Below are 17,883 nucleotides of genomic sequence, written 5' to 3'. Positions count from 1 at the left end.
AAATAGATGCATATGGTGACTTCCTGCTGTCACTGGGACCTGGGGCTACTATAACAGAAGAAGACACAAAACAAGTGCCACTCAGTGTAAATGTTCAACCACTAAACAACTCCAGATTCTGATATTGGCACTCCTGGCAATGTCCAACAGGGCAAAAGTGCTACTTTTAACCAATCATCAAATTACATGCAGCTCAAAACAAAAATAGATTGTTACTGTTGATTTCAATTTAGACACTTCTATGAAACCTTTATGTTGTTTTTACTATATGTAAAGAAAATGAGAATTGGGCAGGCTTGTGGTGTTTACATGTGAACAGTAAACTGGGGAGGGGAGGGGAGGGGGGGGGTCCATTACCATCCCAGATTCTCGTTGTTTCTCTGTTGTGGCAGCAGACAACATTGCCTGATTCGCTGTCATTGTTGTCTGACATTCCATGCTGAGACAGGTTATTTTTAGCTAGTGGCCATGATCCGAAGTTTATCAGCAGGACTGCCATTGTGCTTGAGTAAGGAATCATATTACTTTTCATATTACTTTTACTTTAAAGTCCCTGCCCTATTTTCAAAGTAAAACAACAATATTCTGACAAGAGAATAAATGGGGAACTACAAATCCAGGCCAACACAGACTTGTACAGGTAATGAAATTTGTTTCTTGCTAATACAGCATTTTTGGTAATCAGAAATCAGTATTTTGGGCTTTTCTGCAAAATATTCAAGACTGAAGTAACAAGGTATTGATTCTATTTATAAAGTCTGTTAAATTACAATGTGATTTCTTTTCAGAAGAGTATGTACCAGTAAGAAATGTCCTGTCATTGTAACAGACAGTTTGTATTACAATGAGCACAGATTAAAATTTTCAATAATATTTTCCTTTTCAGTTCATCAAAGTAACATTTTGACAGAGATAGAAACTTTCCCTATTTAATTCAGAAAATCAATGCGATAGCACTGTTGACAGCATTATCCTAACGTGGATAGACCCTCCCTCAGTTGTAGTATGTTTTTGCCTTGTGTTTCTATTTTTAACTCTTTAGTTCAATTTCAATGTCTTAAATATGTAGCCTTTTTGGTGGGGTGGGTGGGTCTATGTTAATTTTCTTTTATTGAATCATTGGCACAAAATACTGTGCAACACAGACTCCTTTTATGATACCTACTCTTGCACTAGATGAATGGAAGAAGAAAGTTAGTGAATCCTATTCTGTGATAATCGAGAGGCTGGAGGATGATCTGCATATCAAAGAAAACGAGTTGCTGGAATTGAAGCATGTCTTCAGGTAGGATATCAAGTAGCTATGTTCATTTAGACAGTATGCTAGTCCTATCAATTATTTTAGAATATAGTATATTAATTAGTAATTGTACTACTGGACAATAAAAAGGGTTATAGTTAGGCAGAAATGATTTGCCAAACTTGCCTGCAATTCTCGGTATGGTAGGGTCTTATTGCAATGATGCCATTGCTTAGAATGTGCATTTTCTGCTTTTTTATTTTCAATTCATTAATTATAACTGTTCTTACTCTGCCAGGGAAACTGTATTGTATTTGTGCGTTTTTGTCTCTCTTTCTCAATTGTAATCTTTTTTAAAAAAATGAAAAAAGCAGTTTGTCATTTACAAAATGATTTTTGATTGTAGCCAACAATTGTCTAGAAAAGTTTCATGAATATCAAACTTAATTAAATTAATTAATTTAATTAATTAATTAAACACAACTTTATTCATTTTCTCTTTTATGTGTCTCTTCAAATAACTTGTATCCAGTTTATTTACAATATCACAATTCTAAAATTGTTAATGCTTCTTTATATAGTTCAGATGAGGCCTTCAATAAAGTCAACCTAAATTATCGTACAGAAAGTGGGTTGTCTTTGCTTCATCTTTGCTGCATATGCGGAGGTGAGTATTACTATATAGTCCACAGACTATAGACAGAGACAGATGGGTTTTGTGTGAGAATGAGTAAAATGTGAAATTGCTTACCAGTGCTTTACATTAACCTGCTGTATTGCAGGTTTTGTGATTGTGGGAATGGAAAAGCTGTTTCAGCTTTACCACCAGAGCCAACACCAGAAACTATAACTAGATTTAAACACCTGTAACTCAAAGATCCACAATCAAATGTTAATACCAAGAGGACTGACAGAGTTGGACTTTCGGATTTATTTTTAGAACATGTAATAATTGTTTAAATAAAGAATAAGAACTTCAGTTATTTTGTTACCTTCACAATACTCAAAACGATGCAGGTAACAAGGCTCACATCCGGACCCTGATGCTAAAAGGGTTGCGCCCATCAAGACTGACAAGAAATGGATTCACTGCCCTCCATTTGGCAGCATATAAGGTTAGTTGAAGTGTTTGTGATATTTACAGAACACCAGTTACCCTTTGTGGAGCATTAGAGCTCCTCGGTCTGGATCTCTTGCTTTACTTATAAATAAGTGTCCTTTTATTATCCAAAGTAAGTTGAACCTGCCCCCTAATTCTGTGTAATCATGGGCTAAAACTAAAGCAATGAGCTTTCACTGTGCGGTCTTGTCCCCCGATTGCACATCCATTTCATTCAAAGGTCACATTCAAATGTGAGAAATGAAAAGTGCACGTTACCTGTGAGTGATCTGTGTGGTTATTTTTCAGGCCAATGCGGAACTGGTAACAGCCTTGCTACACGGTGGAGCCGATATTCAGCAGGTTGGGTATGGAGCTCTGACTGCTCTTCACATCGCCACAGTGGCGGGTCACTACGAGGTGGGACCTGCATTGAGATGCACAAATGTATTCAAAAGTGTTTTTCTTACATGATTGTATTCACAGGAACAATGTCGGTACAATACGCCAATTGTATTTCATTGCATTGCAATTCTGTCATGGTTGTAAATAATAAAAAAATAATAATAATAAATAGGGAGGCTTAGTGTTTTTAAAGGGCACTGCTTAGGGGTTGTCTTGGGGCAGCCATTGCTCCACCTTACTACCAGATTCTCCACAGCTGCTCAGCAACCTGTCTTAAATGTTTCTTTCTTTTTTAGGCTGTTGACATTCTTCTCCAACATGGAGCGTATGTTAATGTCCAAGATGCTGTATTTTTTACATCTTTACATATTTCAGCCTACTATGGTCATGAACAGGTAACCTATGAACATGTTTATTTTAAGAACCTTGCTATTTGGTTACATTGTAAATGAGGTAAACAGTTTGTATTGCTATCATACTATTGTGAACTACTTGATTAGATGTTAAATATTGTACATGGTTTTAGTCAACATGTACAAAAAAGGGAATATATTGGTGCTGTGAGGTACTTTTGCTTATATACCTCTGGCTTATTGCTTGTTTTTGGATAACCTAATTGTCATTTACAGTAAACTATACTATGTATAGTTTAGGCTGTCTCTTGTGGTGGTTTTTATTATTCTATTTTAATGGCACTTTCCTTTTGAATTACTGAACGAACATGCCCTTGTTTGTGTAGGTCGCCAGGCTGCTGTTGAAGTTTGGTGCTGATGTGAATGTGAGTGGGGAGGTTGGAGACAGACCCATTCATCTGGCAGCAGCCAAAGGGTATCTGAATATCGTCAAACTGCTAATGGAGGAGGGCAGTAAGACCGACGGTGAGACACACTACTTCTCATATTACTGGAATATTATATAAATGTATTAAACAAAAGGATCCTATTGTGTGTGTTCAATTTTTACCTGTTTGTTTAATTGACAGCAGGGGGAGCACTGGAGCCAAAAAAAAAAAAAAAAAAGATGGCACGGCGGCCAATAAACAATGTTTGTCTTCCTCCTACAGTACTTGCAGTAAATGGCTTCTGACAGCTGAAAAAGAATTTTTTTTTTTTTGAAAAACAAGATATTCTTTGTAATATGATACATTTCTATGGGGGTTTTGAACAGAATGAAACACCCTTTTCTTTAGCTAATGCCCAGGATAATGAAGACCACGTTCCTCTACACTTCTGCTCTCGGTTTGGTCATCATGAAGTTGTCCGCTTCTTGCTGCAAGGCAACTATAAGGTCCAGCCTCACTCTGTTAACATCTATGGGGATACACCATTACACTTGTGAGTACTGTAGGCTACTGATGAATATTACGCTAACAAATGATCAATATTGCACTGGTGGATTGGCATCTGTCTCTGCCCTTCGACTAGAGCTAAATACAGAACATAGCTGGGGTAGGCCAATAAGCCTCAAGACATATTGCCAATGATAGTCTGGGCTACAATATTGTAGTTACATTATGTATAAATACATTGTGATTTAAGGTGGTGTTACTTTAGGTGAATAGTGCCCATTATTAATGGCTGCACAACCCTATCAAGCATGCCTTTAAAATTCTGTTTCCTTCAGGGCTTGTTACAACGGGAAGTTTGGTGTGGTGAAGGAGATTGTTCAGCTGTCTGGGGTGGAGAGTCTGACTAAGGAGAATATCTTCAGTGAAACAGCATTTCACAGGTGGAGTACATACCTGCATATCTAATATAATGTAGTTTGAGACAGTCAAGGTAAATATCAGTGCCCCTTTCCTTAGTTCTGATGAAACAGAATATATGGGAGGTTATTAATATTTTTGTGGCTCTGCAACAAACCTGGCAAAAGGTTAACCATTTTATCCACCAGGTTTATTTTGATTTGGTTTATTTAACGAAGTCTTGACGTTGCGTTTTAGAGGTGGTTGTGCAGCTCTATTGTAAATATACTAAGGGGATATTGTATAATACTGGTATATAGTTTATAATATGAATATAATTTACTACTAGTCAACAAGGTCTTCTTTGTTATTAAGGAGAGGAGAATTGAGTCCTGAATCAACCAAATTGTACTTTGTTTCATGCAGTGCTTGCACCTATGGAAAAAGCATTGAAATGGTGAAGTTTCTTCTCAGCCAGAATGCAATGAGCATCAATCACCAAGGAAGAGATGGACACACTGGTAAGAAAAAAGTCCAGACCTGTAGTCCAAAATATATTTACCTTTTTTAAGGGGTATAATTTAGAAGGTAACATTTTAATCTCAGCAATAGTAATTAAAAGTACCAAATGGAAAATACTGAAACAACATAGTTAATTGAAGTCCTGATTAAGAACTTTTTCTTCTTCTTCTTCTTCTTCTTCTTGTTTCAGGGCTGCATAGTGCCTGTTTTCACGGCCACATTCGTCTGGTCCAGTTCTTGTTAGACAATGGAGCCGATATGAATCTGGTCGCCTGTGACCCCAGCCGATCTAGTGGGGAAAAGGACGAGCAGACGTGCTTGATGTGGGCGTACGAGAAAGGTATCATTTGGACAAGCTTTCCCCCTCTTGTGGTTGGTCTGAGTATTCCTGTACTCTCAGGGATCAGTATCATTTGTCTGAGTTCAGTGAGTCTGTCTATGTGGGTGGGCACACGGGCTGAGATACTTGATGACATCACTTTCATAGGAAAAAAATATAGTAACAATCTGTGGGGTGGACAGCAGTACATCTTTTTAAAAAAAAGCTTTTGTTTTGTGTGTGAGGAACAGCAGAAATAAAACTGTTTTGTTCCTGACTGTGTACACAGATTTCTAAATCTATCTTAACAACAGAGCATCACTAATTATTCCACTAATTACTGCTGCCTTGCTGTTGTAGGTCATGATGCGATTGTCACGCTGCTTAAACACTACACGAGGCCTCAGGATGAATCTCCTTGCAACGAGTATTCACAACCTGGTGGAGGTTAGTGCCAAGGTCACTCTACGTATTCACAATGTACCCCAGAAGGGTGATTCACTCATTCACAGACTAGTCTGTCCTCATAGGCTTTACCTGTAATACAATGGAATGTACGGGTTCTGATATTGTGTCATCTGGATTATTCTGTTTTTGCAGATGGATCTTACGTCTCTGTCCCTTCCCCTCTGGGAAAGATCAAGAGCATGACTAAAGGTAGTTTTACAATAAAAAAGGTGAATTTGTTCGTGCAACACAGGGTCACTTGGTCTGTGGTTGCTGTACCACTACCAATCTCTATTCATTTTTCTCTGTAGAAAAAGCTGATGTCCTTCTACTCCGTGCCAGCCTCCCGTCTCAGTACCACCTCCAGCTGTCAGAACTTGAATTCAATGAAATGATAGGATCAGGTACATATACAGCTTGTCAGACTTTTTTGACAGTTCAGTTTCTTACAATGGTATAGAAAAAGGTAACTTTATATGCAAATCTGTATATTTATTTAGGTTCATTTGGAAAAGTGTACAAAGGACGATACAGGAACAAAGTTGTAGCAATAAAACGGTAAGCATACATCTTACTATGTATACACATTGCAAGCCCACAACATCAGAAACTGTATATTAGAAACTATATATACTGCATATACTATATATATATATATATATATATATATATATATATATATATATATATATATATATATATATATATATATATATATATATATTCCGGATTTTGGATATTGGCTGAAACACTGGCCTTCTCTCTGCATCAGGTATCGAGCGAATACGTATTGCTCCAAGTCTGACGTGGACATGTTTTGCCGTGAGGTCTCCATTCTCTGTCGGCTCAACCACCCCTGTGTAATCCAGTTTGTTGGAGCTTGTTTAGAGGACCCCAGTCAGTTTGCTATAGTTACTCAGTATGTCTCTGGAGGATCCCTGTTCTCCCTGCTGCACGAGCAAAAGAGGTAATTTCATATTTTACTCTTCATTGACAATGGAAATGGAACTCCTTGGTTTTCTTTGCTCCAAAAAAATATCATCATGATACTGTGTCGTCCCAGTGACTTGATTTGAATTCCAATGCATTGTTTTGTCTTTGAAACAAAATAAAATATCCAATCAAATTAGGAAATCATATCATAACTCACTGGGGCAAGATCATATTTTTTTTCAGTGTTTTATATATTTTTCTTACTAATACTGAAATATATTTGTAGTGTGGGTGTCATTCAGACAGAGAAAGCAGAACATCTACAATGGTGTGATGCTAGTAAATTCTTTACTGTGGGTAAACTAACCTGTTTTGAGACAATGACTCACAGCACCGTGCTACCCATCAAATATAATTGTCAAATGAATTATTATGTTGAGGCGCACCATTGTTGTAAACCAGAGGCCCAAAGCCCAGAAGACAAATTCATACGATCAGCATGGAAATCCTATATATTTGTGATACACATGGTGGATCCTAGACTATCAACACACACACTGACTCTAAGACACTGACCTAACATATTTACCAATCTCAGCTTTGTTATACATATTTAAATATTTAAATATTTACTCATTATTAACGATTTGCAATATGTTTTGTATGCTTTGAATTTGTACATTTTTAAGAATCTGTAATTGACAATGCTTATCACATTAAACCTGCAGGATTATTGATCTTCAGTCCAAACTTATTATTGCAACAGATGTGGCAAAAGGCATGGAATATCTTCACAACCTAACACAACCTATCATACACCGAGATCTTAACAGGTGAGGGAGTTTTTAGAGTTTTTATGTTGCTGTCAATTTCATATTTTACCGGTGAACTGCAAAAGGACTTGTTAAGTCATTTGGTGGTGTTTAACACTGCAAGTTCTGCAAGTCCTCATCATGTGGAGCAGTCATTTTAATATCTACCCAAGTCAGAAACAGAACTAAAGGCAACTGTCTTCCTCCTGGCTTTGCCAGTGGAGAACTCCGCAGGTGGAAGGCTAGGTGTTCTTCGCTTCAGAAAAAATGATCTGTTCAATTTGTCTGTCTGGTTTTCATTGCCAGGAAAACTGCGTTTCATGCTGCTGGGAACATAGGAAATTTGGATTCCTACTTTATTATCAATTGATTAACTGATTAATTATTAATTCTCCTGATTTTATTTTGAATGGCAGTCATGACACAATTTGGGCCAATGTACTCTTTACATTGTTGGGGAGTCTCTTGGAAACAAAGGCTTTCAGCACTATAAGTGTGGGAGTCAGTTATTTCAGTGCCTGATGTAAAGCAATTAATCATGTTTTCACAACTGTCCATACTCCTGGTGGATTGCTTTTCTGAAGGTCTACAGTTATATAATACCAGCTCTTCTTTATTTAACTTGTATTCCTGTCTTTGTCCTCTGAAACCGCACCTGTTTATCATGGCCATGTTATCTGCTGCTGCCGAATTAGTATCTGAAACATTCATTTGTTGGACAAGCAATGCCTTGTTCTGTGCCTGCCTGGTAGCATGCACCCGGCTCTCCTTTGCTATTTGAAAGAGTGCTTGTGAGACACATATCACTTAAATTCCAAAGGGCTAGTCCCCCTACATTCAGAGGCTTAGCACACGCTGTGATCACAGAGTTGGACAGTGTCTTATTTCCATTCTCCGAAGTGAACGTTCTCAGCCGGCTTTTTATTCACAACCAAATTCCCGTAGTTATACCCAAACTCTTTGTATTAACAGCCACAATATCCTGCTTTATGAAGACGGCCATGCTGTGGTTGCTGATTTTGGAGGTATTATCTTCTGTTACGCTCTCTGAATGATTGTAACGAGTTATAAAATCCTTTAAAGTTATTGTATCTGTTATTGTATTGTACTTTAACGACTGGTCGCTATTTTTTTCTGTAGAATCCAGATTCCTTTTGTCTATGGATGTGGACAATATGACCAAACAGCCAGGGGTTCGTTTCAGTTTCCTGCACGCTTTTTTAAAATGTTTCTTACAGTATGTGGCACAAGGTAGTGTGCAAGCAGACTGGCACTGAACAAGTAAAGAAGTTCAATGATCAAAGTTCACTGTATTTGGTGCAAAGTGAAAAAGGGGATTTATTAAGTTTCTTCTAGTATTTCTAAAGTGAAAGGGAGATTTACACTCTGTTGAATACCAACAGAAGGAGAAAATGCGTTTAAATAGATTCAGACTGCAGAAATCTTAATAATAATAATGTCTAAAGAGAACATTGCTTATCAGACATTAGTATTTCTAATTGTCATTACCATTGTGCTGGATGTGCAGAACCTGCGCTGGATGGCCCCAGAGGTGTTCACACAGTGTACCCGCTACACCGTCAAGGCTGACATGTTCAGCTTCGCCCTCTGTCTCTGGGAGCTCTTAACAGGAGAAATCCCATTTGCCCACCTTAAACCAGGTAAGAGAACTTGCACACTGTAGTGCCTGACATACACCCCACAGTAAAAGGGTCAGCATTGCACCTGGTTGAAGTACAGTCCAGTAATTTCCCCTTTACATTCACTTCTAAAGCTGCCAAGGGCATATTCAAAGAGAGGATTTCCATTCCAGATTTGTAATTTGTTGTTGTTGGTTGTTGTGATATTTTCAGTATGTTATACTTAATTTAGAGGAACTTTAATTATTACAAAATGCAGCCTTGTATATGGACCAACAGCCAGTGCACTAAAGATTCATAGTTACTTAATTACCCTGTGGACAACACATTTGCAAACAGGTTATGTGGTGACAATTGATCACATTTCTCAACGATGATGCACAGTGTAGTAATTTACTGCGGCCCTATCCTAGCCTGAAACATGGTTCTCAGAAGGATCTGAGATCCCCCATCAACAGGCCTTGTTTTTAATGATCTTCATCCCTAGTAGGGGATGGTTTTCCTTTGTATTGGTACACAGTAGTTGCGCTGTATTGAGTCTGTAGTGTCTTCTTACAAGCTGACCAGACTTGATCTTTCTTTTGTAGCTGCAGCTGCAGCAGACATGGCCTACCATCATATCAGACCTCCGATCGGCTACTCCATCCCCAAGCCCATCTCTTCACTCTTAATGAGAGGCTGGAATGTCTGCCCAGAGGTAAGCCACCCACACTGTAGGTGAAGTTATACTGTCGAGCAAGAGGAACAAAAGTACATTTCAGTGGCATGATGTATCCACAGTCGCAGAAAGAAACAACTGGCCTCAGATAAGCGTGCAATAAAAAGAATTGAGCAAATAAAGACATTTGTGTGCAAAATCTTAGTAAACTGGGCCTATGGTGTGGCTTTGGTGGCAAAAAAGTTGTTATGGTTCTTGAGTGTTTGTTTGTGTCTTATGGATTTCATTCCTGCTGAAAAGCAGTAAAGCAGTGTTTATTTAAGTTTGAAAGATCACATGAGAATTACAAGTGAATGTAATAATTAAGGCAAATGCTGTATGCCTTTATTTTCAGTCAAAACATAGCAAAATTACCAAAACCACCTGTTTTTTCAAAATATATTTTTTACAAAAAACGTTAAAAACAGTATTGCGTACTATATGTACAGTATTACACATCCAAACAGTGATATAAGCTACTGTTGAAGACTGAAATAGATACATAAATAAATAAGAAAATAAATAAATAAATAAATAAAAAGCCACACATTTTTCATCATTATTATTTGTTTATTCATACAGTCCAGGTTTAGTTGATAAAGGGACAGCCAGTGAGTCCAGTCTGAGGCTGTTCTAACAGATGTAGTCTACCTTATTTTTTTTATTTAGTGCGTTTTGTAGCCTGTTACTTGATTGTTCAGGGAGCACAAGGCAGATTTTCTTTTTCCAAGTGCCGTCTCCTGAAGGAACTTCTATCTCTTGTAAAATGCTGAGACTTGTTGCAGCTGCCTTGCCAGTGCATTTATCTGGCTCTAAATTGGACAGCAGCACATTCATTATTTGACTGTCCACAGCTACTGGTCCTTTGTTGTCTTCTTTATGTGTTAGAGAGAGTGATGAGTGGGTGCTGTTGTTGTTTGAATGTTTTTCTCCACTTGGAGCAGCTTCTGCAAGACTTGTGCTAGTAGTCGTTTTAGATTTTGACCAGTCCAGAGATGACTGAATTGGGAAGGGCATTATCCAAGGAAGCGTTTGTACTGTCCGTCATTTGATTTTGAGGAATCATTCCTTCATGAAATTCTGAAGCTACAGGCCCTTCGACCTCGGGATCCTCTTTCAAGAAGACTATCTGATCCTGGGATTTCTTCATTGGGAGCTGCAGCGAGTGACGTCCTGTTTTCACTTTGGTTGATTGTTGGGTCTTGTTGTGGATTTTCAAGACCGGGAATGCTGAGCTCTTGGCTTTCACTCTGCTCTCGGACCTGCAGCTCTCCGGAATTCAACACTTTTTCATTCTGGATCTCTGAACCCTCATCTGCTCCATTCTCATTGGTTTTGAGTGTTTTGGAAATGTAGTGTCTTGTTCCTTGGGTTTAATTGCGTGTTTATGCCATTGCGGGTGTTTTACAAATCCCATCCCTCAGAACCCTCAGTGCCTGTTTTACGGTAATAAATCTGGGCCTTAGTTTTCAAATCACCCTACTGTGCCAAATAGTGGCCAATTTAACGAGTCTACAGATCTGTAGCATTTGCTGCCTACATGACTGCCTGAGGAGCTGTTTGAATCAACAACCAATGTATTTTGTGATAGAAAAGTGAGAACAATTTTGGAATAATACTTGTGTCCAGCTGCACATTGTTGGTGAGGGCCACTGATCTAGTTGATATTATAGCTAATGCATGTAAACCATGATGAGGTTATTGTGCTATTGTAAAGTGTTTTCATCAGATTAATATATCTCAGGACTGCATTGTAAAGGTGCCAGTGTTTGGTTGAGGTTGTCATGAACACCATTTCATTTCCGCTCTGCTACCTGTGCATGACAGTCAGCTTGTGCAAGGATCTTCAGGCTTTGACTTTCTGCATTTACTTTTAATGGTTTGTTGATTTTAGGGAGTGCTCATGCCAGGTCTGAACTCACTTCCTTCACGTTGTAAAAATGTGGTGTCCAGATAAAAACTTTTTGCAGAGTGTGTTCTCCCACAGTCAAGTCTGTGACTGGAACCGCTGCAGTTTGATGCATACTGCATCTTTTACCAAATTCGTTAACTGTTGCAGACCTGAAAGGAAAGTCCAGTCATTAGGACTGCATTATCCACTCTATAATGTTTACTACAATGCAGATCAAAAAGTAAATTATGGTATTTTCATCCAACAGGAAAGGCCTGAGTTTTCTGAAGTGGTTGCCAGACTGGAAGAGTGTCTTTGCAATGTTGAGGTAAGGATATTATTTTTTTCCTATATTTCATCTATTTATTCAATCGGGCTATGAGCATACTTTACTCAGGTTATTACACTGCTATTGACATGACAGGTTCCTTTCAAGGATCATTCACTCAAGGCTTCCCCATGCTTAGCCAATGCTTAGACAGTAAGACCAGTTAACTCAAAACCATGACATTTTGAAACAACAGGTTGACGTTTAAGTATTGGTATGGGATTTCCAGTGTTACTGATGTTTTTCTGTGCTACTCCTCATGTAGCTGATGTCTCCAGCCTCCAGTAACAGCAGCGGTTCCCTGTCTCCCTCCTCCTCATCAGACTGCCTGCTGGCGCGCGGAGGGCCGGGCCGCAGCCATGTAGCTGCCCTGCGCTCCCGCTTTGAACTGGAGTACGCCCTTAACGCGAGGGCCTACGCTGTGTGGTCACAAAGGTAGGACTACCTGCTATAAACCCTTCAGGGCTTAGGGTCTCCAGCAATATCAAATCCGGGGACCTCAATCTGTCTAGAACAGGGGTGGCCAACCCTGGTCCCGGAGAGCCGCAGGGTCTTCTGGTTTTCGTTCCACAAATTATTTTCTTAATTGGTCAGCACTGAAAAAAATGTCCAGGTCATTAGCCATTGACCATTTAAAGATATCCAGAAAGCTTGCAGGATTGTGGCTATCCAGGACCAGGGTTGGCCACCCCTGGTCTAGAATGTGGGCACATACAAATGTTGAATTCCTGGACTGTCCAGGCAAAACCTGGCCATGTGGCAAGCATAGTTATAACACAATTCTAGAACCCAATATGAACAGGTCACAGGTGCATTTACACCAGCCAAGCGTATTGTTTATTTAACACCATGGTTAAAACTCCACACATATTTCCCTTTGAACTGTTTAACAGGTGTTGCCCAGTGACACAGGGCAGAAAATAAATAAAAGTAGCTGTAATAAAACATGCATGACCTCCCTACTGATTACATCCCTGGTTGCTGCTCCCCTGTTTATTTATTTGTGTTCTGTGACTGCGACAGGCTAGCATGGTAACAGTTTCCATGTGTACGGTAACACGAAGTGGGAGACACATGTTGGGCTCTGGTATTTCTCTGGTCTAGCAAATGATATTCTCTCACATATGAGGCAGCATCTTTCACAGGTGACTGGAGCTGCAGAACAGCTTGGTTTGGTGTCCATGGTAACAGAAACACTAGCTACCATCCACAGAACTCCCTGTCTATACCAGTTAAACAGTTCTAGACCAGCAGCAATTACTAGAGCTGACTACAGGTTAAAAACAAGAAAGCTACTAATAGACTACCTTAGAAAACCTAATGCCAAGCCCCATTTGATTGTCTGCCTTTGTGTATATATGATGATTGGCCTATTAACTGTCTGAAAGTAGAGCGTCAACTACATTCAATATACCTGTTGGGGGGTCCCTACAATATAATAGTATTTAACCATTAAATAATAGAGAAGAAATAGTCAGGTAACTTTTCATAGCTCTAAAATGTTTTTTTTTTTGTGGTGTGCACTGTACCATATTTAGCTGGTGTGTGTTTTTAAAGCAATGTGAAAAGCCAAGTAAACAGACAAAGTTGCCAATTTGCTTTAATTATCACAACGAACATGTTTATTTAATGGATCAGTAATGTGACATACCAAGTTTAAACTACTGGTACAGGTAATTGGAGTGTTGCTAGCAAAACACATCATTAAGTACATTTAGAGAAACTCAAGGAAAGACACGTACTGTATAAAGGTTTTACAGCGTAGTGAAAAAATATACCGCCATAAATGTGTTGAGCTTACCTCCCATGGGATGACTGTGGATCCTTTAACTTAATTTGCCGTCGTCCTAATGTTCTCTCAAAGCATTGTGCCATTGCCACCATGACCTGTTATCAGGCAGCCCTGAAATAGTTCAGTCTCATACTGTACTCTAGCACCCACTGCATCAATGCAAACTGAGTCTAAATTTACAAGGGTCATATTTCTAGGGTTAGATTTGATCTGGGCATGCTCAGCCCATGACAGATGTTACCTGAGAATACCAGGCTAGGCTGCCTACTTGGAAACACGGCTAAAATGTACAAGCACTTTAATAAAATATACTCAAAAGCACATTACTACCAATTCAGGACTGCTTTAGGACTTGCTGAATTAAATAGTACATGACAATGGTTATACGTAAGCACTTAAAGGACAATTATGCAAATTCATATTTGTTTAGCAGTTGAATATCTGGTGAAAAGTTTGGTGAGACACCTTTAACTTTGGTAGGAGTAACATGTCATCTAGTGATGGTTCCCAATGTATGCATTATTGACTGTGAAATATCAGCTATATATCGCTTCAGTCCTCTCCCCTAATGCAATCCTGGGTAGAGAGGCTGCCTGTGAATTAGAGGGTTTGCTTGTTCATGTCCCAGTTATTGTTCATTGCTACAAACTATAAATGCAAGCTGATCAATTCAAACCTCATCATTAGACTGTTTGCCTATAAAACAGGATGGACCGTTCCTTTCGAAAGCTCACCACAGCGTTAACATTTGTTACTTATTTTACAAATTATTCTATTCAAGAATATACTCTCTCTCTCTCTCTCAGTGCTGAACGCCGATCTTCTCAAGGACTCTCATTGGATGAACTGAGGAAAAATATGCAGTATCCACCAATTGACAGAAATGGTAAGCAATCTGGAGCCACATGTTCGGGCCACTTTGTATAGGCTTCCAGTAAACCGAGTCCCCACATACAGAGGTTATTGCTTCTTGCTTCAGATCAGCTGAAGTTTTGCTGGCATATAAATTGTAATCCTCTTTATAACTTTTAATGATGAAGGGCAGTTTATAGAACATTAAGCAATTAGCAGCCATTTAAGTTAGTGATTATATGGACAAAATATTTCATTGTTAAGAAACATAAGGGATCAGAGGTATGTTGGACTGTGTGCTGTGGGTTTTTACAAGTGTATACTGTTTTGCTGCCTGGACTGTATATGTTTCCCTGTGCAGCAATTTATAGATTTTAGACCCGTCTATTTTTTATCTGTGTCTTGTATTCTCAGGTTACATCAGTATTTTTTAATGCATCACAAATGTTCCTTACATTATGTTTAATATGGCTAGTAAACTTTTTCACTACTATTATAAAAAATTCAAAAATATATTCTGATTGAAAATAAGTAGTGAGATGTTTGTAAACAGCGTATACTGTACTTAAAGTTTGTACTGACTCCTCTTTCAACAGGGTATGTATCTGATCCCATGAGCACCATGCGATTTCATTCCTGCAGCAGTAATGGTAGCTTTGAGGACAGCAACTGACTTTCCAGCAAGAAAGCTGGTCACATTCTGGAAGGCTTTAGTGTGATGCTTGTTCTGAATAGCATGGTCAATAAAACCATCAAGGCAGTGGCTCGTTTTTGTGTATCTTGAGAAATATTGCAATACTTATGCATGATGCTTGATCCTACCATCTTGTGAGAGCCAAGGGTTCCATTCAATGAATTTTACATTGTAGGGTTGATAAAAAAAAAAAGTAAAAGTGAACAATTCTGAGAACTACATATAAGGTTAGTAATCAAGATAAAATAAACTGCATTCAATTTCTTCAAAAAACAAACACAAAAACAATACTTAAGCTTGAGAAATCTGTCTATATCTGTATATCTATATATACACACAGTCTAAATGCATACAGGTTTTTTGTTGTTATATAGGTGAACAGGATACCTATGGCTTATGCTTTGTCCCACTATTAATAAAAGGCGTACAAAAATAGCAGCAGCAACATTTAATTAACATAGTGTACCTTTAGTACTGAACAACTTAGTAATCAAAAATGAAACAGTCTGCACAATAAAGGACATCATATATGAAAGTATACAGCTAGTATAATGCATACAGGTTACTGTTACAAAGGAAAGGGGAATAATTAACCTCAATTACATTCAGAAAGTCAGGTAACCACCCCTCAAAGATTCTAAGGCAGAATATTGCACAGTAAATGCACATTTGTTACTTGTTTTGCTATAGAATATTTTTTTGATGACATACACCTTCAGTTAAACAATTCAAACACATAAAAATACATTACGCTTATTAAGTTGTAGAGCCTATTGATTAAGAGCATAAGTTCACATAATTGAGTGTATTTGTCTCTGAATACTACATGTAAAAAGTGCTATTTAGTGCAAAATATTTATTAAAAAAACTGGAAGCTTTGACCTTCCTGCAATTTTGAAGAAAAGGGCAAAAATCTCTAATTCAAGTTTCTCATTCAGTTTCACTCTTGATCAAGTCACAACAAACCAAACATGTTCCCCCCCCCCCCCAAGCAAAATCACAAATAAAATAAATGTGATCATTAAAGTATGTTGTTGTATTCATATGGGTACAGTATCATGTGGATGCAGTGGTGTATTGATTGATTCATATATATATAATTTCCAATGTCCAGTATGAGTCAAGCTGTACAGAGGAATATCAACTTTCAAGGATCCTATTCCATGCAGTCTTAACAGGTTTGATAAGGAATAAAGAAATAACATTAATGGTATAAAATGGCTACAAATTGAACAGCTTAAATAGCAGCTTTTAGATTTATAGAAACTATGTACAATATCGAACTACTCTGAGGTAAACATTTTGGTGTCAGGTAATAAATGTGTTCATAATCACTGACACTGTTCTAAGGACAGAAATACATCAATTGGATTCACATCATGTGACAACTTGATTTTAAGCCTCTGACTTATTTACTGCTTTCAAACCATCTTACTGTATACATTTCATAACCACTTTTTGTTTCACAAAATAATCCATATTCCATAAGAGTTGTGCTTGAAAAATACACCAAATCTTCCTCTGTGTCTCAGTCACAAAACAAATCTTGTTAAGCAATCTGTTGAACAAAAACAAATCAATAAACAAAAAGGCACCAGGAAATTCAAAATAGAACAGTCAACAGTCAATGTTTTTTTCTGCCACGTGTCTGATTTCTGCACCTATACACATTTTTCAATTTCTTTGAATATAAAAATAACATGATTAATTATTACTATTAACAGATGATAACTATGAATTATTTTTAAGCAATAATGGATTTCAAGTCATCTAACATCCTATACAATAATCATAATTATTACCTTGTGTCTATAGTGGGAGATTTCAGTGTTTTATATTACTTTGGAGAGGAACCATCGACTCCTCTTCTGGAGAGTACCTGTCTATCTTGTTTTCTTCACTTTTTAAGTTATTGTCAGACTCCAGAGTTGTGTCTGTTTCTTCTACAGATGTTTCATAATCCACAATCTCAGGCTTTTTGGTCTCAAAATAATTTGGTATTTTCACAGTAGACTGTTCTCAGATTCTATATTTTCTACTTTAGTCTCCGATTCCAATTCATGTTGTTCTGCCTCTTTTAGTTTACATTCATACTCTGTCTCAGCTTCGGTCTCTTTCACTTTAGCCTCAGCTGCTTCAGCTCCAGACTCCGCACTTTCTGTGTTATCCATATACTCTTTCCTTCTTTAGTCCCAGATTCAAACGTCTTCCCTGCCACTATGTTAGCCTTAGTGACTATTTCTGGGTCTGCCTTTGCTTCTTTAAAATCTGCCTCTTAGCCTCAGACTTTGCCTTTTCAACTTTAGCACCGGTTCAGCCTCTTCTACTTTAGCACCGGTTTCAGCCTCTTCTGCTTTAGCACCGGTTTCAGCATCTTCTACTTTAGCACCGGTTTCAGCTTCTTCTACTTTAGCACCGGTTTCAGCCTCTTCTACTTTAGCACCGGTTTCAGCATCTTCTACTTTAGCACCGGTTTCAGCATCTTCTACTTTAGCACTGGTTTCAGCCTCTTCTACTTTAGCACCGGT

At 38.1% G+C, this 17,883-nt stretch overlaps 1 protein-coding gene across 1 annotated transcript; it reads left to right on the top strand.

Annotated features, from left to right (window-relative positions):
• Positions 1 to 348: 348 nt before the first annotated feature.
• On the top strand, positions 349 to 16,259 carry LOC117405388 (serine/threonine-protein kinase TNNI3K). The gene is made up of 25 exons (XM_034008410.3): positions 349 to 640; positions 1,177 to 1,285; positions 1,822 to 1,907; positions 2,258 to 2,355; positions 2,649 to 2,759; positions 3,041 to 3,139; positions 3,484 to 3,622; positions 3,934 to 4,078; positions 4,368 to 4,472; positions 4,855 to 4,949; positions 5,141 to 5,290; positions 5,630 to 5,716; positions 5,870 to 5,926; positions 6,028 to 6,120; positions 6,217 to 6,274; positions 6,489 to 6,683; positions 7,378 to 7,482; positions 8,434 to 8,486; positions 8,602 to 8,654; positions 8,990 to 9,122; positions 9,689 to 9,798; positions 11,958 to 12,017; positions 12,283 to 12,452; positions 14,616 to 14,695; positions 15,258 to 16,259. The coding sequence occupies exons 1-25, from the start codon at positions 601 to 603 to the stop codon at positions 15,332 to 15,334; spliced, it is 2,508 nt and encodes an 835-aa protein (XP_033864301.1). The 5' UTR covers positions 349 to 600; the 3' UTR covers positions 15,335 to 16,259.
• Positions 16,260 to 17,883: the final 1,624 nt, after the last annotated feature.

Source organism: Acipenser ruthenus, chromosome 10, assembly GCF_902713425.1.
Source record: "Acipenser ruthenus chromosome 10, fAciRut3.2 maternal haplotype, whole genome shotgun sequence".
NCBI lineage: Eukaryota > Metazoa > Chordata > Actinopteri > Acipenseriformes > Acipenseridae > Acipenser > Acipenser ruthenus.
Note: the sequence above shows the minus strand (reverse complement) of the source record. Positions and strands in the feature narration are given on the sequence as shown.